This window comes from Nyctereutes procyonoides, unplaced genomic scaffold (assembly GCF_905146905.1).
Source record: "Nyctereutes procyonoides isolate TBG_1078 unplaced genomic scaffold, NYPRO_anot_genome, whole genome shotgun sequence".
Lineage (NCBI taxonomy): Eukaryota > Metazoa > Chordata > Mammalia > Carnivora > Canidae > Nyctereutes > Nyctereutes procyonoides.
This window is the reverse complement of record NW_026575043.1, coordinates 41,621,703-41,646,293: the sequence shown is the minus strand read 5'-3', so window position 1 is coordinate 41,646,293 and position 24,591 is coordinate 41,621,703. Positions and strand designations below refer to the sequence as shown.

At 40.6% G+C, this 24,591-nt stretch overlaps 1 protein-coding gene and 1 pseudogene across 5 annotated transcripts in view; one reads left to right on the top strand and one right to left on the bottom strand.

Annotated features, from left to right (window-relative positions):
* The window catches only part of KREMEN1 (kringle containing transmembrane protein 1), a 70,734-nt gene that overhangs the window by 36,680 nt on the left and 9,463 nt on the right, over positions 1–24,591 (top strand). For all 5 annotated transcript variants that reach the window (XM_055322810.1, XM_055322811.1, XM_055322812.1 and 2 more), the window contains exons 4-5: positions 5,981–6,105; positions 15,046–15,199. In XM_055322810.1, the coding sequence (XP_055178785.1) occupies positions 5,981–6,105; positions 15,046–15,199 (279 nt within the window). The remainder of the gene's footprint in view (positions 1–5,980; positions 6,106–15,045; positions 15,200–24,591) is intronic.
* Positions 933–1,253, bottom strand: LOC129507963 (60S ribosomal protein L36a-like; annotated as a pseudogene).

Below are 24,591 nucleotides of genomic sequence, written 5' to 3'. Positions count from 1 at the left end.
AAAACTTTAAATTTTCACATTAACCTTTATGGAAAACTGTTATCTTGAATAGTGTTTCTTTTTTTTTTAATAAATTAATTTTTATTGGTGTTCGTTTTACCAACATACAGAATAACACCCAGTGCTCATCCCGTCAAGTGTCCCCCTCAGTGCCCGTCACCCATTCACCCCCACCCCCCGCCCTCCTCCCCCTCCACCACCCCTAGTTCATTTCCCAGAGTTAGAAGTCTTTATGTTCTGTCTCCCTTTCTGATATTTCCCACACATTTCTTCTCCCTTCCCTTATATTCCCTTTCACTATTATTCATTTGAATAGTGTTTCTAATAGCCAAAAAGGACCACGTGAAGGCAGGAGTCAGAACCAGTGGTCACTAGCTTTAAGTGACTGTTGTTATGCAGGTTGGCTCCGCCTTTTACTTACATCTTGCTCTATTCCTTTACTGCCACCTAAGAAGTACCTTTACCCACTCATTTGGTGATTCCAGCTGGTGATACAGAACATGCCTGTGCATCTAGCGTACAGTTTTAGAGCACTGGCTCTGTGACCGGGACCTTACTAGGTTAGGCCCCTGGAATACGATGGTGTGTGGAAGATACAGTCCTACCCTTAAGTCATTCATGGTTAGTTAGTTAATTGGGGAAAGAGACACATGAACAGGTGTTTAGAATCAAGTGTAGCCTAAGCTGCTACAGAACTACACAGCAGGAGCATATAACCTTATTTGCAGGGTAGAAGGATGCTCCCCAGGGGAAATAGTGCTCAGGCTGCAATGTTAAGCAGGATAGAGTTTGAGTTTTTTTAAGCATAAATTGCCCCACAAGGGGAATTTTATTGACGGCACTAATTTATTTCCCTCTTGAAAAGAACAACTGCAACCAATTGAAGTGAACATAACCTCAAGATTTTATGTCTTCATAACAAAATATGAAGCTTAGAACTGGATCACTTGGCCCTTTCTCTTCTTATCTCCTCCTAGTTCAAAATGCTTGAATCTCTTAACAGCCAGGATTCTCTTAGATCTGCAGTTGGGCTCAACACATTCAAGCCTTAGCACAATCTTCTTTGTAGTGTTAGCCTTTTTACATAAAATCGGCTTAGTCTGCCCACCATAGCCACTCTGCTTCCTGTCATAATGCCACTTTCCCTGGGCATAAAGAGAATCTTTGCCTTTCTTGTACTGTGTCACTTTGTAGGGTTAGTGCTCGCCATACTTCTTGCAGAAAGTCCAGTGGGTTTTAGAAACGTTCATCATGTTTGCAAGAGTGCTATCGGCACAGAAAGAGAGAAAGTATTCTTTTTTTTTTAAAGATTTTATTTATTTATTCATGAGAGACACACACAGAGGCAGAGACACAGGCAGAAGGAGAAGCAGGCTCCATGCAGGGAGCCTGATGCGGGACTCGATCCAGGGTCTCCAGGATCATGCCCTGGGCCAAAGGCAGACGCTCAACCGCTGAGCCACCCAGGCGTCCCAGGAGAAAGTATTCTAAGCCAAGGAAAGAGCATGTATGAAAGTTCAGAGGCCAGAGAGGAATGTGGAGTGGGGAAATTTGCAAATACACTATTGTTTAATTTGGCTTTCATCTAGAACGTGAGTTGAGGGATAGAGAGAGTGGTTATACTAAAGGTGGAGAGGAAGGGGAGTGAGGAGCATAGATTAGGTGGGGCCTTGTGTACCATGTGAGAGAGTTTGGACTTCATCCTGAGGGACTTTGAAGGTTTTAGGCAGGGCCCCTGTGTACCTCTGCAGCTTACTTTTCCCTTCTCTGTCATTGGTCACCCTTACTCTTTTTGTTCCTGCAAAGGCCAATGTCGTTTCTTCCTTTCTTTCCCTTCCTTTTGCCTGGAATATACAGTAAAGATTATTTTGGTTGCAGTGTACTAACTAGATTAAAATAAGGGTGCACCTAGAAACAGGGAGAGGATAGGAGGCCAATGCAGTAGTCTAAGTGGGAGGAGACAGTGACCTAACCTGGGGAGGTGGTGGTGGGTCTGAGAGAGAGATATGAACAAACATCTGCAGTATTTTGGGAGGTAGATTTCATGGTATCTGGCAAGTGATTGACTTAGGCATGACAAGCATGATTCCTCAGGCCATTGATACTCAGATGGATGGTGCTGCAGCATGGTATAGTCTGACTTCTAGGGATCTATCTCACTGCCCCATTGGAACATGAGCTGCCTGGATTTGCTCATCAAAACGTGAATGAAGCTTATAAGTTCCAGCTGCATTAATGCAACCCATAGCCTTGTTTATGTCTAATCTTAACATTTACGATTATGTGCCTTGGGCTTTCTATAAACTAATACATAATAACATGCTCACTTCTGATCATAATAGGATAAATGAGACAAAAATCAGAGTAAATGACCAGGATGATGATGATCAAGTAGTTCTTTTTTTTTTTTTTTTTTTTTGATCAAGTAGTTCTTATTAAGAACCTTTGAATGCATGCCTTGGGTTTCCATATGCAAGTTCCCTTTAACATACTCGGCTTAAAAAAAAAAAATATTCGGCTTATAGGATATGTCCCCGACTAGAGATGCTTAACTCACTGCATTCGTTTAAACTCTAAAGCCTAGCCATTCCCAAGCCAGGCCGCCACTGAACACCAGAGTCCTACTGCCTAGAGCTTTTCCATTTACATTTGCCACTGTAGAGATTTGGTTTGTTTCCAAAAGATGCATTTTAACATTTGTGTGGTGAGCCACATTTGTTTTATTTGAACCATGTGTGACGCAAGGGAGAAGGGTAACCACTTGGCTGGAGGGGGAAGGGTGACTCTTGGGGTTATCAGGGGTTCTTCCTGCCAATTTAACAGGAACTGGTTAGATATTAGATGATAGCAAAAATTTAAAAGTATGTGTATATACATACACACAGATACACACATATATTTTTAGTTTTATGTGCCAACAGGCTAATGTGGATGTAAAACTTGTTAAACTGGACCATGTTGTTTTCTAGTCTTTTTTTTTTTAAGATTTTATTTTTTATTCTTGAGAGACACACAGAGAGAAAGAGAGGCAGAGACACAGGCAGAGGGAGAAGCAGGCCCCTCACAGAAAGCCCGTCGTGGGACTTGATCCCTGGACCCAGGATCATGCCCTGAGCTGAAAGGAGGCTCTCAACCCCTAGCCACCCCAGCATCCCCCCCTTTTTTTTTTTTTAATTTTATTTTTGGAGCACCTGGGTGAATCAGTGGTTGAGTGTCTGCATTTGACTCAGGTCATGATCCAGGGGTTCTGGGATTGAGTCCTGCATCAGGCTCCCTACAGGGAGCCTACTTCTCTCTCTGCCTATGATTCTGCCTCTCCTTCCATGTCTCTCATGAATAAACAAATAAAATCTTTAGAAAAAATTTTTTAGGGACACCTGGGTGTCTCAGCCATTGAGCTTCTGCCTCTGGCTCTGGGTATGATCCTGGAATCCTGGGATCGAATCCCACATTGGGCTCCCTGCATGGAGCCTGCTCCCTCTGCCTGTGTCTTTGCCTCTCTATGAATAAATAAAATCTTTAAAAAAAATTTTTTTTAAGTAATCTCTATACCCAATGTGGAGCTTGAACCCTACAACCCCAAGATCAAAAGTCAGACACCTCACTGACTGACCCAGCCAGGCGCCCCTGTTTTCTAGTCTTAAACATAAAGAAAAATGCTTTTTAGGAGCTTATATGTGACTCATTTTGGAATTGGATAACATGTAACTCTTAACTGACCTAGAAGTGCTTCTAAGACCAGGACTCATTCATGTCTTATTATATCTTCAGTTACATAAACTGTGAGGACCCAAACAGAGAAAGTAAGGGAAAGAGCTTCATTTGATAGTGGAGTGATTCATTAATTAATAACACATGGAATACTAAGGTCTAGAGAAGTTGATTTGTCCATGGCCCACAATGAGTTAATTCCTTCATTCAATAAATGTATTTAGTATGTATTATGTAGGTGTATTAGTTATCTATTACTGTACAGCAAACTATCTTGGAACTTAATTACTTAAAATGATGCACATTTATTGTCTTATTTTTTATGGGTCAGGAAATCTAGACGTGGCTTAGCTGGGTCCTCTGCTTCCAGGTTTTTTACAAGGCTATACTCACAGTGTCTGCCAGGACTGGGGTCTCATCTGAAGGCTGCAATGGGGAAGAATCTATCTCAAGCATGCATAATTGTCAGTAGGATTCAGTCTTTGCAGAAACTAAAAGTCTTGGTTTCTTGCTGGCTGTTAGCTGAAGGACACCCTCAGTTCCTTGCCACATGGCCTCTATGACAGAGTGTATTGTTCTATCAAAGTATATAAGCCAAGAAGGCAAGAGAGAGTCTACTAGCAAGACAGAAGTCACAGTCTCTTATAACCTAATCACAAAACTGGCATCCTATCAACCTTTTCACATTCTGTTGGTCAAAAGAAAGTCACTAATCCAACTTACACTCAAGAAAGGGGATTTGGACACCTGGGTGGCTCAGTGGTTGAGCATCTGCCTTTGGCTCAGGTCGCGGGGGAGGCCTGCTTCTCCCTCTGCCCATGTCTCTGCCTCTCTCTTTGTTTCTCATGGACAAATTAATAAAATCTTTAAAAAGAAAAAAAAGAGGGGTTTCTGTGATGGCATGAACACCAGGAGGGTAGTGATCACTGAGTCCCATCTTTGAAAGCTGTCTACCACAGTTGATACATATATTCAGATTTCTTTTTTCTCAGATACAGCTTTTTGTTTTTTACTAGACAAAACCATCCAATTATATGGTTGTGCAACACTAGTATGTTCACTGTGATAGACTGAATAATGGCTTCCCAAAATGTCTATGTTGTAATCCCTGGAATCTTTTAATATGTTACCTTACGTGGCATTAGGGATTTGCAGATGTGATCAAGTTAAAGATTTTGAGATGGGGAGATTATCCTGAATTATCCAGGTAGACCCAATGTCATCACAGAGGTCCTTATAACAGAGGCAGGAAAATCAGAGTCAGAGAAGGTGATATGATGCTAGAAGCAAAAGGAAATACGAATTTCAGTCTGTAAGGTTCATTTAGTACTTCTGACCTCCTGAACTATAAGATAATGAATTTATGCTGTGTAAAGCCACTACATTTATAGTGATTTTACAGCAGCTATAGGAAACTAATACACTCACTGAAGGCACTTGGGGAAACCCATTTATGGAGTTTTTTAAAGAATAAGGGGAGGGGTGATGCCTGGGTGGCTCAGCAGTTGACCATCTGCCTTTGGCTCAGGGTGTGATCCTGGGTCTGGGGATTGATTCCCACATCTCCCTCTGCCTAAGTTTCTGCCACTCTCTCTGTGTGTCTGTCATGAATAAATAAAGAAAATCCTAAAAAAAAAAAAAAAAAAAAGAAGGGAGGGGTGCTTGGTGGCTCAGTTAAGGGTCCAACTCCTGGTTTCAGCTCAGATCGTGATCTCATAGATTGTGGGATTGAGCCCCATGTCAGGCTCTGCACACAGCTTGAAGATTCTCTCTCTCTGCCCCTCCCCCTATTCACATGCTATGTCTCCTTCCCTCTTGCCCCCCTCTCTCAAATAAATAAATAAATAAATAAATAAATCTTTAAAAAAAAAAAAAAGGAAAGAACGAACAAGGGGAGGCACAAGGCATAGGATAAAGGGCTTCCAAGGGCTTTTCCTGCCCTCTAGGGACTCTGAAACGTAATTTACGTATTGCAGCTTCTCTATTTTGGGGAAACTGTTCCTAGTTCTCTTCAATGCTCAATTCTATCAATATTGAACAGATTAATTAAAGGTGAACTGGGCCTCACATACACTTCAAAATAAAACAGAAACATGGCATTTACCAGAGGACACTTAAGACTTCCATTTTTAAAATTTGTTGCTTATTATTTATGCGTACCTTAGGAGTAGAAATATCAGCTGAGATGAAAGTACCTGGCACAAATTGCTGTCCCTTCTCTGTGTTTCACAGCCAGATATTGTGAAATTCTTTTCTCTTTTTTCTCCAGTGCCTGGAAACCTTGGCTGCTACAAGGATCATGGAAACCCACCTCCTCTAACTGGTGCCAGTAAAACATCTAACAAACTTACCATACAAACCTGCATCAGTTTTTGTCGGAGTCAGAGGTTCAAGGTAATGATTCTATGGTATTTATCTATAGAAAAGCATGAAGATGTAAATACATTCTGCCCAGAGAACTTAAAAATATATATACTTTTTTTTAAACTGTCAAACCATGTAACTATTTTTCTGCCAAGGAGGAACTAGAGGAAGAGTGGGGCTTGGCATTCAGGAATGTGAGGCAGCATTCTTGTTTAAAGACAGGGAGAGAGGGATCCCTGGGTGGTGCAGCGGTTTGGCGCCTACCTTTGGCCCAGGGTGCGATCCTGGAGACCCGGGATCGAATCCCACGTCGGGCTCCCGGTGCATGGAGCCTGCTTCTCCCTCTGCCTGTGTCTCTGCCTCTCTCTCTCTGTGACTATCATAAAATAAATAAAAATTTAAAAAAATAAATAAAGACAGGGAGAGAAAAGAGGAAAATCCCAATATCTATATCCCTATTTGACCTCTGACAGAGTTATGTATTTCCTCATGCCCTTGAATGTTATGAGCAGGGACATCTCTGGCTCCACAGGGGATAATAGGCCAATGTAGTGGTTATTTCCTCGCTATATTAGGGACCATAGCCTGGACAAAATACTTTCTTTTTTTTCTGTCTTTTCCTCTATCTGCAATTCACTCCTTGCCTATAAAGGTTCAATAATGGTGTTGTTTTCTATATCTTTCCTTCCTTCCTTCCTTTTTCCTTCCTTTCTTTTGTCCTTCCTTAATAATTCAGTGAAAAAGCCATTAATCAGACCCAAGCAAGGAGAGCAGTCAGGGCCTTTGTGAAGCAGGTGACTTAGTGAGGCAGGTGGCCCAACATGATGGAGTGATTGGTTGCTTGCAAAGGGTTTGAGCATATAAGTAAACATACTGAGGATAATGGGAGCCAGATTTCTCACTGTTAGAGAAAAGAGCCAGGGAAAACCAAAATGAAGCCTATAGTGTTGGACAGGGATTGAAGTTATTAGTATAGTGTATGGTTTCAATATAGAGAGAGACAGATACGGAAATAAATATAAACATGTTTGTAGGTCTCTGTGTGTGTTTGTATATACATACATATTTCTTATCTCTGTCCACTGGGAGGACCTGGGAACAGTGACACACATTGCACAGAGCACACTTAGTGCTCAGATTTTGGTTTCTAGATATTATTCTTCATTAAATAAGAATTAGAGCTCCTTGGAGAAAATTGATGATTCTAGAGCTGGTCCTGAGAAAGTGCAAGAGTAGCCTGAAGCATGTTGTACAAGAAAGTAAGGGATGGTGGGGGCTTGTCAAAAGGACACAGGAACCAACTGGAACGGTTTCCACTGTTTAACTCCAATATAATTTGAACTTCAAAACAAAAAATGGTAATAATAAATATATCCCTTCTTAAAATGAAATAAGAATCCACAAATCCATACTGATACAAATAAATAAGTGAACAAATGAGAAGAAAGGCATTTTCTTTTTTTTTTTTTAGATTTTATTTATTTATTTATTTATTTATTTATTTGAGAGAGAGAGAGAGCAAGAGAAAGCATGAGTGGGAGGGGAGGGGCAGAGGGAAAGGGAGAAGCAGAGTCCCTGAGTCCCTGAGCAGGGAGCCTGATCTGGGACTTGATCCCAGAGCCCCGAGATTATGACCTGAGCCAAAGGCAGACACCCCTAACCAACTAAGCCACCTAGGCACCCCAGAAAGGCATTTGTCATAGGAGAATGCCACCTAACAAATGTAGAAGAAATGATGGAATTAGAAAATTCTCCATTTGGCAACTGTCATAGTAATAATTAATTCAGAGAACAGATATCAAGGTGTGCAAATATTCCACAATCTGACTTATCAAGAGCATAATATCACTTTGGTGATATTTCTGCCAAAATGCAGAATATGAATCTAATCATGATGAAACATTAGGCAAACCTGAAACAAGAGGCATTCTACAAGATGACTGGCCTCTATTCTTTGAAAATGTCAAAGTTATAAAGGTCAAGAAAGGACTGACAAACTATTCCTGATGGGAGGAGACTAAAATGACCTGACAGTTAAGTACATCTGCAATCCTGGATTAGATCTTTTTCTCATGATTCAGGCAGTTGCTAACCTGAATGGAGGTCTCTAGGTGAAAGGGATAAAGAAGTTCTTTGTATTGTTCTGTAGATTTGAAATTATTTTAAAATAAAAAAACAGCCAGAGCATTTGAGAAAACACAACACCCATTAATGATAAAAGTCATCAGCAAACTAGGAATAGAATAGAACTTCTTCAACCTGATTAAGAGCAGCTTTCAAAAACTCAGGGTGCCTGGGTGGTTGAGTTGCTTAAACATCCAACTCTTGATTTCAGCTTGGGTTGTGATCTCAGGGTCATGAGATCGAGACCCGAGTCCAGCTCTATGCTGTGTGGAGCCTGCTTGGGACTCTCTCCTTCCTTCTCCTGCTGCCCCTCCCCCCCAAAATAAAATAAATCTTAAAAAAGAAAGAACAGCTATCAAAAAATCTAAAGCTAATATCATATTCAATGGTAAAAAGTTCAGTGTTTTCTACTTAAAATCAGGGAAAAACAATGATGCCTGTTCTCATCTCTTCTATTCAACACTGTACTAGAGATCCTTGCTAATGAAATAAAGCAAGAAAAAGGCATGTAGATTAGAAAGGAGGAATTTTTTATAAAAAATTTATGGACGGGGGATCCCTGGGTGACTCAGCGGTTTAGCGCCTGCCTTCAGCCCAGGGCATGATCCTGGAGTCCCAGGATTGAATTCCACATTGGGCTCCTCTGCTTCTCTCTCTCTCTCTCTCTCTCTGTGTGTCTCTCATGAATAAATAAAATCTTTAAAAAAATTTATGGACAATGTGATCATGTATGTAGACAATTCTACATAATAGCTAGCTGGTAGAATTAATAAGTAGATTTATCAGGGTTGCAAGTTATAAGGTCATACACAAAAATCAGCTGCATTTCTATGTATTAGCAGTGAACAATTAGAAAATGAAATTTTAAAATTCCATTTACAATAATCAAGTAATCTCAGAATTAACAAAGGATATTAAAGACCTATATACCAAATACTACATAACATTGCAAGAGAAAACTAAAGAAGATGTAAGTAAATAGAAATACAGCCATTGTGGGGTGCTCGGGTGGCTCAGTTGGTTAAGTGTCTAACTCTTGATTTTTGGCTCAGGTCATGATCTCAGGGTTGTGGGACTGAGCCCCAATTTGGGTTCTTCACTCAGTAGGGAGTCTGCTAGAGAGCCATCTCTCTCCTTCCCCATCTGCCCCTCCCCCTTCCGTGTGTGTGTGCGCGCGCGCGCGCGCGCGCATGTACGCACATACTCTGTCTCTCTCTAAAGTCAATAATAAATCTTAAAAAAAAATACAGACATTGTTCATGGATTAGAAGACTTAATAGTGTTACAATGTCAGTTTTTCCGAGACTGATTTATAGATTCAATGCAATCTCAATCAAAATGCTAGTTTTTAAATTTGTTTTGTTTTGCTTTTAAGATTTTATTTATTTATTTGAGAGAGAGAGAGAGCATGAGCAGGGTGGGGGGAGGGGAAAAAGAAGAGGGATAAGCAGACCCCCTGCTGAGCAGGGAGCCCAAAGCGGGGCTCAATCCCCACAGCCCTGAGATCAAGACCTGAGCCAAAGGCAGATGGTTCACCAACTGAAGCACCCAGGTGCCCCTCAAAAATGATAGGATTTTAAAAAATATTGTCAAGCTGATCCTAAAATTTACATGAAAAGGCAGAGAACCTAGAATAACCAAAATAATTTTTGAAAAAATCAACTTTGGAGGACTCATCCTGCCTGATCTCAAGACTTTCTATAAAGCTATAGTAATCAAGAGAGTGGTATTGGCATATGAATAGTAGCATAGATCAGGAGTTAGCAAACAGTGATATGTGGGCTAAATCCTACTACCCATCTACCCAGTAAATAAAGTTTTACTGAAACATAGCCACACTCATTCAACTACATATTGTCTATGCTTTTCATGGTACAACGGCAAAGTTGAGTAGTTGAGAAGAAACTGTATGGCCCACAAAGCCAAAAGCATTTACTAGTTGACTTTTTATGAAAGAAAAAGGTTTTCAACTCCTGCTATAGGTATCAATGAAACAAAATAGAGTCCAGAAATAGACCCGCACTTACATGGACAGTTGATTTTCAACGGATATAAAAGATAGTCTTTCAACAAATAGTTCTGAAGAAAAATAGGAGCTCTTTGTGAAGAAAAATGACCCTCTATCCTTACATCACATCATAGACTAAAATTAACTTTAAATTATACTACTGAGGGACGCCTGGGTGGCTCAGTGGTTGAGCACCTCCCTTCGGCCCAGGGCATGATCCTAGAGTCCCGGCATTGAGTCCCATGTCGGGCTCCCTGCATGGAGCCTGCTTCTCCATCTACCTGCGTCTCTACCTCTCTCTGTGTCTCTCATGAATAAATAAATAAAATCTTTAAAATTAATTAATTAATTAATTAATTAATTAATTAATTATACTACTGAAAAAAAAGCTATGGTACTAGCATTAGGATGGGTATATAGACCAATGGAATCAAATTTAGAGTCCAGAAATAAGCCCATACATTTATTTATGGTCAGTTGACTTTTGACAAGGGTACCATGATCATTCAATGGAAAAAGAATAGTCTTTTCAACAAATGATATTGGAACAATTAAATATCCACATGGAAAAGAATGAATTTGGATTCCTACCTCACTCTGTATTTAAAAATTAACTAAAAAATGAACCAAAGACCTTAATGTAATTAGTTTTAGCTATTAGAAGGAACTCTTAGAAAGAAACATATGCATGACCTTGGTATTAAGCAATGGTTTTATAGTTATGATAATTAAAGCACAAGTAATCAAAATAAAAATAAATTAGACTTCAAAATGTACAACTTTTGGGTATCAGGGATACTATTAAGAAAATGAAAAAGCAACTCACAGAATGGGAGAAAGTATTTGTGAATCATATCTGAATAAGGATTTAATGTCAAGAATATATAAAGCTCTCTTACAACTTGACAATAAAAGCACAACTCAATTAGATAATAGGGAAATGATTTAAATAGACATTTCTTTGTAGAAGACATACAAATGGTCAATAAGCATATGGAAATATGCCTATATCATTAGTCTTTAGGGAAATACAAATCAAAACCATCCATGATTTTGAGATACCACATCACACAATAAATAACCAATGGCTATAGTTAAAACTTTTTTAAGGACAAAAACAAGCATCAGTGAAGAGGTAGAGAAATTGGAACCCTCATACATTGCTGGTGGAAATGTAAAATAGTGCAGCTGCTATGGAAAACGGTTTGGCAATTTCTCAAAAAGTTAAACTTAACCTTATAAACCAACAATTACACTCCAACATATATACCCAAGAGAGTTGAAAACATATGTTCACACTAAAACTTGTACAATAATGTTTGTAGCAGCATTATTTAGAATAATCCCAAACTAAATAACTCATTGTCCATTAACTGATGAGCAGATAAATAAATTCTGCTACATCCATACTGTGGAATACTACTCAGCAACAAAAAGAAACTATAGTAAGACATACTGATACACACAACATGGATGAATCACCAAAACATTATGCTAATTGAAAGAAGTTAAACACAGAAGACTACACACTCAACTCAAAATGGATTTTAGGTCTAAAATGTAAAACTGTAAAACATTTAGAGGAGAAGAGGGGAGAAAATCTTCATGACTGGGGTTTACCTGAGTTTAGGCAGAAAGTTCTTAGGTTTGACACCAAAAGCATGATCCGTTTAAAAAAATTGGTAAATTTTAATTTGAATTTCACCAAAATTAAAAACTTTTTCTCTGTGAAAGATATTTTTTAAAGAATGAAAAGACAAGCCATAGCCTGGAAGAAAATCTTTGCAAATCACATATGCAGCAAAGGACTTATATGTAGAATACATACAAAAACTCTAAAAACTAAATAGTTAATTTTTTTTTTTTTTTTTTTTTTTTTTTTTTAATGAGCAAGGATGCCTGGGTGGCTCAGTCAGTTAAGCATCTGCCTTTGGCTCAGGTCATGGTCCTGGGGTCCTGGGATCAAGCCCTGTGTCAGGCTCCCTGTTCAGCAGAGTCTGTTTCTCCTTCTCCCTCTGCCCCTCCCCACTGCTTGTGTGCTCTGTCTCTGCTCTCTCAAATAAATAAATAAAAAATAAAAATGGACAAAAGGCTTAAACAGATACTTCACCAAAGAGTATATACAGAGGGCAAATAAACACATTAAAAGACATTCAGACACTGAATGTTTAGTGGTCTTTTAAACCACTAGAGTGATACAAATGAAATCCACAACGAGATACCACTACACTCCTACTGGAACAGCTAAGGTATGGGACATCTGGGTGGCTAAGTGGTTGAGCATCTGCCTTCAGCTCGGGTCATGATCCCAGGGTCCTGGTATTGAGTCCTGCATCGGGCTCCCCATGGGAAGCCTGCTTCTCCTTCTGCCTCTCTCTGTGTCTCTCATGAATAAATTAAATTAAATTAAATCATTTTTTTAAGTGGCTAAAATAAAATATACTGAGAATAAAATGTTGACAAGGATATGGAGCAACTGGGACTCATGCATTCTTCTTGTGAATGTAAAAGGTATAGTCACTCTGGAAAACAGTTTGGTAGTATCTTATAAACATACATTCACCATCTAACCCAGCAACCCCATTCCCAGGTATTTACTCTGGAGAAATGAAGGCTTATGTTCACATAAAACTATACACAAAGGTTTATAGCAACTCTATCCATAATCATGAAAAACTAGAAACAACCCAAAGGATTAACAACTGGTGGCATATCTATGCAAGGACTTACTACTCAACCATAAAAAGGAGTGAACTACTGATACATGCACCACTTTGGATGAATCTCAAAGACATTGGCTGAGTGGAAAGCCAGTCTCAAAAGGTTACATACTGTATGATTCCATTTATATGATGTCTTAGTCTATTCTGGCACAGTAACAAAATTACTGTAGACTGGATAAATAAATGTTTATTTCTCATAGTTCTGGAGGCTAGAAGTATAAGATCAAGGTTGTTGGCAGATTTGGTATTTGGTGAGAGCTTGCCTCCTCATTCATAGATCGCTGTCTTCACATGGCAGAAGGACCTAGGGAGCTCTCTGGGGTCTCTTTTGTAAGACCAGTAATCCCATTCAAAAGGGCTCTGTTCTCATGCCTTAATCACCTACCAAATGTTCCATCTCCACATACCATCACACTGGGAGTTAAGATTTTAACATATGACTTTTGGGGGAACATAAACATTCAGTCTTAGCATGTGATATTCTTGAAAAAAACAAAACTATAGTAACAGCAAACTGATAGGAGGGAGAAGTATAAAGTGGTGGGTTCGGGATAGAAAGGTTATTGGGTGATGTGCCTATTCCATATCTTGATTTTAGTGGTAGTTGCACAGATCTATACATGGATTAAAATTTATAGAATTATGGGATCCCTGGGTGGCGCAGCCGTTTGGCGCCTGCCTTTGGCCCAGGGCGCGATCCTGGGTCTCCGGGATCGACTCCCACGTCGGGCTCCCGGTGCATGGAGCCTGCTTCTCCCTCTGCCTGTGTCTCTGCGCCTCTCTCTCTCTCTCTGTGACTATCATAAATAAATAAAAATTAAAAAAAAAAAAAGAAAACTATTAAAATTTATAGAATTATATACCATATAAATAGTTTTACCATATGGTAATAAATAAAATGAAGAGTTTTAGCGGGGCCTGTAATGAGTTTGTGGTGAGAACTAGCCATAAAGCACCTACTACCTGGCACACGGTAAACATTCAAAAAACGTTGAGCTGCTATTATTGTTTCAAGTTAGTGGGCTTCCACCCAATACTTGCCTTAAAACTTACTGAAGGGGCGCCTGGTTGGCTGTCAGTCAAGTGTCTGCCTTCAGCTCAGGTCATGATCCCAGGATTCTGGGATTGAGTCCCATATCGGGCTCCCTGCTCGGCGGGGAGTCTGCTTCTCCCTCTGCCTTCCCCCACTTGTACTCATGATCTATCTCTATCTCTCTCTCAAATAAATAAATAAGATCTTTTTTTTTTTTTTAAAGTATCTTTTTAGGGGATCCCTGGGTGGCTCAGCGGTTTGGCGCCTGCCTTTGGCCTGGGGAGCCATCCTGGAATCCCGTGTCGGGTCCCGTGTCGGGTTCCTGGCATGGAGCCTGCTTCTCCCTCTGCCTGTGTCTCTGCCTCTCTCTCTCTCTCTCTCTCTTTCTCTCTGTGTCTCATTATTTTAAAAGATACTTTTTTTAAAAAAGATTTATTTATTTATTCATGATAGACATAGAGAGAGAGAGAGGCAGAGACACAGGAGGAGGGAGAAGCAGGCTCCATGCAGGGAGCCTGATGCGGGACTTGATCTTGGGACTCCAGGATCATGCTGGGAGCAGAAGGCAGACGCTCAACTGCTGGGCCACCCAGGAATCCCTAAATAAAATCTTTAAAAAAAAACTCACTTAAGTAAAAAAAAAAAAAAAAACAAACAAACTCAAGTACAGTAGAGATGCAAGCAGTAAAAGAGATGCTCACTGAAGGGTAAATATAGTTTTTATTATTTATTTATTTATTTATTTTTATTTACGATAGTCACACAGATTGAGAGAGAGAGGCAGAGACACAGGCAGAGGGAGAAGCAGGCTCCATGCACCGGGAGCCCGACGTGGGATTTGATCCCGGGTCTCCAGGATCGCGCCCTGGGCCAAAGGCAGGCGCCAAACCGCTGCACCACCCAGGGATCCCATAAATATAGTTGTTAATAGTGTGTAATGAATGTCAAGGGAGTGGAGCTAGGGAGAGCCCTCAGAAAGAGGGGCCCAGGAGTAAGGCTGGAGGCTGATCCTTCCAGGCTCCTTCAGGCCACCTGATACTCCCGACTGACACTTACCAAGTGCTGTTTCTCTACTGTGACAGTTTGCTGGGATGGAGTCAGGCTATGCTTGCTTCTGTGGAAACAATCCTGATTACTGGAAGTACGGGGAGGCAGCCAGTACCGAGTGTAACAGTGTTTGCTTCGGGGATCACACCCAGCCCTGTGGTGGCGATGGCAGGATCATTCTCTTTGACAGTAAGTATGCCCTTTGCCTGTTACTGCCCAAGACACAGCAACACTTGTACCAGAGGAACATTATGACCAGCCTCTCTCTCTTCTTTTCATTCATTCATTCATTCATTCATCCACATAGCAATACTTATTAAGCACCTCCTGCAGGTCAGGAGGACTCTGACCAGACTCTGGGGATACAACACTGACCAAGAAGATTCAGCTCCATCCTCTAGAAGGAAGGACAGACATTTAACAAGTAATTAATTACACTTGTGCCATGTGCTCTGAAGAGATGAGGCCTGTCATGGGATACTTAGGCAATCTAGAAAAGATGACCTTTGCAACTTAACATTGACACTGGTACAGCTGTTCAGTGTCAGCCTTAAGGTCCTCTTGTTTTAATTGTTTGATTTCCAAGCCCTGCAGTGTTTTCCTTGGCATTTGGGATCTTATAGTGATGCAGCTGAGAAGAATGCATATGCTTAAAGTTGTCTTTCTGGGCCTGATCCTGAGAGTGCTCTGACCAGCCTCCTCTGACCCACCACATATGTGAGATGCTGGCTAGGGACAGGGTGCACTATGGATGGGATATGAATCTGGGACCTTGGCCTCTCCTGCAGTGGTTCTAACCCACTGTCCCAGTGGTTCTAACCACTGGACAACCTGATCCCTCATCACAACCACCACCACTACCACCACCCCTGCATCCACTCAGTAGTAGTGAGACTTTGTGAGCCACAATACCAACATAGCACCAGATTTTATTTTATTTATTTTATTTATTTTATTTTATTTTATTTATTTATTTATTTTATTTTATTTTATTTTATTATTTTTTTAGCACCAGATTTTAAATTGTAGAAAATGGATTGTCAGAAGTGAGACAGACAAAGGGAAAGGCTTGAGGTTACTAAGATACACTATAGAGACTATAGGTCTTTGTTAGTCATTAAGGTAGAGTAGATATACTACTGACATCTTAACCTGATAGAGTGGCTTGGTTTCGAGCAAAAATGTCATATCCTATGTTAGTTTCCTAGGGCTGACATAACAAATGATCACAACCTGGGTGCATTAAAACAACAGAAATTTATTCTGTCATAGTTTGGGAGGCTAGAAGTTCAAACTCAAGGTGTTGTCAGGGCCATTCTCCCTTCTGAAGGTTCCAGGGAAGAATCCTCTGCCTCTTTCAAGCTTCTGGTCATTGCCTGCAGTTGTTGGCATTCCTTGGCACATAGCTGCATCACTACAATCTCTGCCTCCTTCTTCACAGGGCCATTGTCCCTCTGTCCATCTGTGCCTCTGTGCCTCTCTGTACCTCCTTAAAATGACACTAGTCATTGGATTTAGGGCCCTCTTTCATCTACTATGGCCTCATTTAATTTGATTACACCTGTAAATACCTTATTTCCCAATAAGGTCACATTCACAACTACCAGGCATGATTGGACTGGAACATGTATTCTTTGGACGACACAATTCAGCTACTACATATGGTGACGTAAAGCCATCCCAGGCTTATAACTGATCTTTTCACAGGTTATAGCTTAGATGTCATCAGAAATGTGTGTTTGGGCAAAGAACAGGGGACAGATTGGCAAGCAGAATGCATATGGTCAACTGTTGGTCTTTTTAGTTGAGTGTGCCTGCTGGAGACTGCCAGTGGCTCCCTATACATCCTGTTATGTCAAGACAAATAATTGAGTTCCTCTGTTAAAGACTGAAACTTGGCTAATGTTTAAGAATGGTCGGCAAATAATATGCCCTGCACTTCTATTTAAGTTTTTATTTCCAAAGTCCATTATTATAAAATCCTCTGCCTTGACACCCTTGCCCAGGAGAGTATGTTTGCTGAGCTTACAAATTGCCTGGTCTACTATTAAGTGAAGAAAGAAAGGAAATAAACATTGAGTACCCTAGTATGTATTAAGGCTCTATATAAATTATCAGTTTGTACAAATTAGGTCCTCCTGGCAGCCATCTGAGGAAGGCATTATGATCATCACTCTAATTTTACAGAAGAGAGTCCTAGGACATGAAGACGATAAATATCTTGACAGGGCTCACAAGCCATGGGATTAGACAGTAAACAGAAAAAAAAAAGCAGGGTGTATGGGTTTGCTACCTGTTTTTCTATTTTAAGCAGAGCATAGTGTTAATTTTTTTTACTGGAAAATAGATGTTGGTGAGCATATGGAGAAATTGGATCTCTCATACATTGCTGGTGGAAATGTTAAATGGTACAGCTGCTCTGGAAAACAGTCTGGCAGCTCCTCAAATGTGAAGTGGAATTACCTTATGACCCAGCAATTCTACTCCTAAATATATACCCAAGAGAGTTGAAAACATATGCTCACATAAAAACTTGTATGGGAATGTTCACAGCAATACTGTTCACAATAGCCCCAAAAGTGGCACCAACCCAAATGTCCATTGACTGAATAATGGATCAACAAAATATGTTATAGCCATACAATGGAATATTATTCAGCCACAAAAAGGAATGAGATACTGATGCACACTACAACATGGATAAACCTTGAAAACACGATGCTAAGCAATAGAAAACAGACACATCAGGCCAAATATTTTATTTTTTTAAAGATTTTATTTATTTATTCATGAGAAACAGAGAGAGACAGGCAGAGAGAGACACAGGCAGAGGGAGAAGCAGGCTCCATGCAAGGAGCCTGATGTGGGACTCAATCCCAGGACTCCAGGATCACACCCTGGGCCAAAGGCAGGTGCTAAACCGCTGAGCCACCCAGGGATCCCCAGGCCAAATATTTTATGATTCCATTTATAGGGAATGTCCAGGATAGGCAAATCCATACAGACAGAAAACAGATTAATGGTCATCAACGGTTGAGGAGAGAGGAGCCGATGAGAAATGACTGATTAGTAGGTATGGGTTTTCTTGTTGGGGTGATAAAAGTGTCCTGGAATCAGATGTCAGTGGTTATACTGCACTGGGACTATAACACATACCACTGAACCGTATACTTTAAAATTGTTGGGATGGTGGATTTTATATCAATAAAAAATAGAAAACTTCATGGGATGCCTGGGCGTCTCAGCGGTTTATAGAGCCTACTTCTCCCTCTGCTTATGTCTCTGCCTCTCTTTCTCTCTGAGTCTTTCATGAATAAATAAATAAAATCTTTTAAAAAGTAGAATACCTTCATATGATAATCTTTCATTCATTTAGCACATTTTTATTGAGTGTCTGTTGAGCACTTGCTGTGTGCTAGCTTGGATGCCAGGTGCTCTTGTTTATTTTATGTTATTTAATTCTCACAACAGCCTGTTGATAAGAAAACTGTGGATCAAAAGATAAAATAATTTGTCCAAGTGAATAAGAGCCAAAGCTGGGATTCAAACCCAAGTTTGCCACAATTTTTCTCTTTTTCTTTTTTTTTAAGATTTTTTTCTTTTTTTAATTTTTTTTTTTATTTGACAGAGAGAGAGTGTGAATGTTCACAAGAAGGGGGAACAGCAAGCAGAGAAAGAGGGAGAAGCAGGCTCCCCGCTAAGCACAGAGTTCTATGCAGGGCTCCATCCCAGGATCCTGGAATCATGACCAAAGGCAGACACTTAACTGAGCCATCCAGGTGCCCCAGTTTTTATTTTTCTATTTTCAGCAGCTAGAATCCCTTTTACTAACAATAATAGGACAGGTCATGATAACGGGTTCAGTTTGACGCTCCAAAAGCATGTGAACAGAGTTCTGTTCAGTCAGTCAGGGTGTCAGTGAGTTCCTTCTGTTCTCCGCACCTTGCGGAAGGATGCTGCAGGCTCCTCAGCTCTGGTGGCTTTTACTCTGCGTTTGTGCCTCAGCAGACAAACTATGGCGGCAGCCGTCTGCTCAGTCATCTTTGCCACATCAAGTAATTTGTCATGGGGCATATGGCTGATTTTCCGGCAAGCTCTCATGAGCTCCTGGAGGATGCTGAAGTAGGCCATGCACTTCAGTACATGTATAAATGCAGCACTGACAGAAGCTTCAGAGCATCTGCTGCCCCTAGAAGTTAATTTATTGAATTAACAAAAACCAAATAAAAGATCAGAGAGGCTGGAGTCAATGGTAGGTTACAGAGATGGCCCAGGCTGACCTCTTAGGTCCTTCTCAGCTTCTAGGCACTGAAAGAAGTGAGTCGTGTGGACTGGTCCTTACTCTGTAACATTGGTTGAGCACTTATATCTTTTTAGGGCACTGTGCTATTTACTTGCCATGCAATCCCTCCCTTAATTATAATACTGTGAAGTAGGTACTATCATCCATATTTGCCTGAGGAGAAAACTGAGGCTTGTAAAAGTTCAACAGCTTGCCCAAGGTCCCATAGATGGAGAGCTTTCCCTCGTGGAACTTATATTTTAGTGGGAAGAGGAGAGATTAATAGTAAAAAATATTGAAGGCCTAAGGTCCAGTAGGTTCTGACTGTTAGAATTGCTTTAGTAATTGTACTTTATAGACTCCAAGATGCTACATCATTGTATGTATCACTGAGGAAAAAAGTATTTCCAATTAAACAATGACATGCATTGACTGACAGACGCTTTCCAGTTTTAAAGATTAAAATATTCCCCTTCGAACCGATGAAATACGGTAACTCTCTTCTCCTTTTCTGGGTGCCAATCCAGGGAAACCTGATTCATGGCTGGGACCTATTTGATTAAGGTTTATTTCCTGAGACATGCCAGTATCGTTCATGTCTAGAAGCAGAGCAGTCAGCTGCATCTGGGGGAGGCTAGCTGTTCCTGCTGATGCCTGAAGTCTATTCCTGAAGAAACTGACCTAGCTGATATTGAGGCAGGATGGAGGTGCTAAATCAAGGAAGGCAGGGGGGACCCTGACTTTCTGCCACTGGATGTTTTGCCCAGAGCTATCCCAGGGCCTCCACTTGCCCAGATTGTATATGCAGGCTAATCTCCCCTGCAAAAATAAGATCTTGAATATATCCTTATATTTCAAGTTTCCTGTCAAATTATCACTGAATTTTAATAATCTGGGGATCCCTGGGTGGCTCAGCAGTTTAGCGCCTGCCTTTGGCCCAGTGTGTGATCCTGGATTCCCGGGATCAAGTCCCACATCGGGCTCCGTGCATGGAGCCTGCTTCTCCCTCTGCCTGTGTCTCTGCCTCTCTCTCTGTGTGTGTCTCTCATGAATAAATAAATAAAATCTTAAAAAAAAATTTTAATAATCTGTTGGAGATGTCATGTGTTTGCTCTCAAAGTTGCTGAACTGAATCTGCTGTCTGCGTGCCACACATCTGGAAATCGAAAGTTCTAAGTTTAAGGTCTGTCTTTGCCTTTGAAATATCAGTCTAGGGATGCCTGGGTGGCTCAGCGGTTGAGTGTCTGCCTTAGGCTTAGGGCCAGATCCTGGGTCCAGAGATTGAATCCTGCATTGGCCTCCTTGAGAGGAGTCTGCTTCTCCCTATGTCTATGTCTCTGCCTCTCTCTCTGTGTCTCTCATGAATGAATGAATGAATGAATGAATGAATGAATAAATAAATAAATAAATAAAATCTCTTTAAAAAGAAAGATCAGTTTAACCTGAACATTCTTTACAAATAATAATAATAATAGTATAACTAATACTTACTGAGCTTACACTATGTGCCAGATCCTACACTAAACACTTCATATAGATCAACTCCTTTTAATTCTTATAAAATCACATACAGGAGAAACTATTATTATTTTCATTTTATGGATGAAGAAACTGAGGTATACAGAAGTTATCTTGTTCAAATTCAGTTAGGATGTGGGAAAGTCAGGATGATTACCCAGGGAATCTTTCTCTACAGCTTTCCTTTTTAAAAAAATGAGGTTTATTGTGATGTAATTTAAATAAAGTAAAAATCACCCTTCTAGTTGACCAGTTTGATAAGATTTGACAATACATACACAGTTAAGATACAGAACATTTCATCACCTCAAAAAGATCTCTTGTCCCCTCTGTGGTCAATCCTCTCTCTGCCCCCAGCCCTTAGCAACTATTCCATCTGTGTAGTTCTGTCTTTTGAAGAATGTCACATAAATGGAATCAAACAGTATTTAACCATTTGTATCTGGCTCCTTTCACTTCATGTAATTACACTTCATGTAATGCTTTTTAATTCACCTATGATTGTTTCCACAGCTCCTTCTTGTTGCTAAGAAACATGTCTTTGTACAAATATACTACGATTTGTCATCCATTTATCCATTGATAGACATTGGTATGTCTGTGATAAAGATGCTGTGAAGCTGCTCTTAACCTCTATGCACAGGTGTTCGCATGAACATGTGCTTTCATTTCTCCTGAGTTAATACCTGGGAGTCAGATTTCAGGGTCATACACGAAGTGCATATTTGGCATCATGAGACACTGCCAACTGTTTCCAAAGTGGCTACAACATTTTGCGTTCTGACAAATAATATGTGAGACTTCCAGTTGTTTTACATCCTCTTCTGCCCTTTGTAGCCTATTTTTTTAGTGTTAGCCATTCTAGCAGGTGCATAGTGGTAAATCATTGTGGTTTTAGTTTGCATTTCCATAATCATTAGTGATGTTGAACATCTTTTCATGTTCTTATTTGCCATCTGGTATATTCTTTTGACCAAAAGAAGTTCCTTTAGTGTTTTCTCTGATGCAGGTCTACTGTCAGTGGCTTTCTCAGCTTTTGTTTGAGAAAGCCTTATTTTGCCTTCATTGTAGAAAAAATGTTTATGCTGGATTTTGAATTCTATGCTGAAAGTTTCTTTTTTTTCTTTCAGTATCCCCAAAATATTCCTTCATCTTGTGGTTTGCACAGTTTTTAGAGATGTCTGCTCTATCTTTATTCCGTGTATATAATCTTTTTCCTTTCTGCCTGCTTTCAGGATTTTATGTTTGTTTTTTTTTTAATATTTTTATTTATTTATGATAGTCACAGAGAGAGAGAGAGAGGCAGAGACACAGGCAGAGGGAGAAGCAGGCTCCATGCACCGGGAGCCTGACGTGGGATTCGATCCCGGGTCTCCAGGATCGCGCCCTGGGCCAAAGGCAGGCACCAAACCGCTGCGCCACCCAGGGATCCCGTTATGTTTGTTTTTGGTTTTCTACATTTGACTATGAAGATGTGTCTAGGTGTGTTTTTTGTTTGTTTTGTTTGCTTTTTCTTTTTGTTTTAAAATTTATTTGCTTATTGTTTCCTGAGAGTCTTAGATCATCTTTCATTGACTTTGGAGCATTCTTAGCCATTATCTCTTCAAATATTTCTTCTGCCCCCTTCTCTTTTTCTTCTTCTCTTTCTGGAGTTCTAATTTTTTTTTAATTTATTTACGACAGTACAGAGAGAGAGAGAGAGAGAGGCAGAGACACAGGCAGAGGGAGAAGCAGGGTCCATGCCCCGGGAGCCTGATGTGGGATTCGATCCCGGGTCTCCAGGATCGCGCCCCGGGCCAAAGACAGGCGCCAAACCACTGTGCCACCCAACGGATCCCTCTTTCTGGAGTTCTAATTCTTAGATCATTTGATATTGTCCCACAGGTACTGGATGCTCTGTCCTGTTTTTAGGGTTTTTTCCTCGCTTCTTTTTTTTTTCCTCAGTGTTTCATTTTGGTTAATTTCCATTGACTTGTTTTCAAATTTATTGATTCATCTTTGATATTTTATTTCTAGCATTTACATTTGATTCTTTTGAGTTTCCATATACCTCTGCTATAATTTCTAATCTGTTCAGGCTTATTGTCCATCTTTACCACTAGATCTTTATTGTATTAATCACGTGGCCCCTGTCTAACAGGTCTAACATCTGTATCATTATTGAATCTGATCCTATAGATTGTTTTATCACTTGATGATAACTCCTTTTTTTTGTTGTTCTTGCTGCTTTTTTCCTTCCTTGCTTGCTTGTTTTATGTATAATATTTTGTTCAATGCCATATACTATGTGTAGAAGAACAGTACAGAATAGAATTTCCACCTGGAAATGGGCAGGCCAGTTTAGTGTGGGGATTGAGCCATTATATCGGGAGATGAGCTGGGTTTGGGTATTATTATTTCTGTCTTTACCCTCAGTGCACACCAGGCTTCAAATTATTCTACAATAGACTTTTGTTGCCTTGGGCTTAGTGTGGGGCCTGGGATACCAGGGTTTGGGTTTTTTTTGTTTTTTGTTTTTGTTTTGTTTTGTTATTGTTTGTTTTTTTCCAGTGTTTGTATTCCACCCTCAGCTTTGAGTAGTTCCTACATGCCTTTGCCAAAGAAGGGAATCTTTCTCTGCACTTTCCCCTCCTTCAGTGGTAGACTGCTGTTGCCTATTACTTGCTGCTATGCTCAAGGTGAGCTGAGTGGGGTTCTTGGGCCTCCTGCCTCATCTTCAGTCTTAGGACATTATAGGGCCTCAGAGGTGGGGCCTTCTCAGCATTCCCACACACCCCCTCTCTTGCCAGCATTCAGACATTGCCTTGTATCTGTGGTGGTTCTCAGGAAGGAGGATGGTTTCCTGCCCCTCCCTCAGGAGCAGCAGACCTCTACTTTACATCTGTGCAGGATCTGGGGTCTCAGGTTGACCAGGGGCTGATGGTTTTTCCCATCAGAAGCAGTGGATCTGCCTGGTTACTTTGGCAAGAAGGAGAGTTTCCTGCTCCCTCCACAGAGGCAAACAGATTTTGTTTCTATCCCTCCAGTGGCCCTGGGAGCAAAAGGATTTGTTGCTCCTCCCACAGCAACTTCAGGCTCTTGCCTCTTTTGAGAGGAAGCAGGCAGGGTTTCACACCTGTCCCCCAACAACAATGGAGGCATCCTGTACTAGTGCCACCAAGGAGAACTCTTTGGTCTCCTTCCCTATCCTAGTTATTCTTGTGAGCATTGGGTGGAGGTCTGCACAGAACTGCTTGAAAGTGAGTTTAGACTCCTGCTGTGTCTAGGGCCCCTGCTCATTCTAGATTGAGAGGCTAGCCTACACTCAACCTCTTAGCTCCTTTCTTCTTACTTGCTTTTTTGGTGGCCACCTCTTCCTCTCATGGTCTGTTAAAGATGAAACACTTTGTGTGGCCTGACTCTCCTCAGAGGGGCTTCTTACTTTTTTAGAATTAAATTCTCCTGGTGGTCTTGACACTTTAGCTTTCTGATGGGTGAAAGAGAGACATATGAGTTTTTTCTCATCGTTTGGTTGGAAGCAGCATTCTCTTAGTGCTATCTACACACCAAAGGGAAGTGGAACTCCCCCGAAGCCTGCTTTTTGAATCCCAGTCCTGTACTTCCTCTCAAGGACTTCCATTTCCAAGACCTTGTTTACACTTTACTGATAAGTGAAGTGGTTGTATCCCCTTCCTAGAACACACGAACAAAAAGGGGAGTCCAGGGAAACCAAATGTGCTTAATGCAGAGTGATCAGAACCAAGTGTTTCCCCTATGCAGAAACTCACTGCTTGTGCCACAG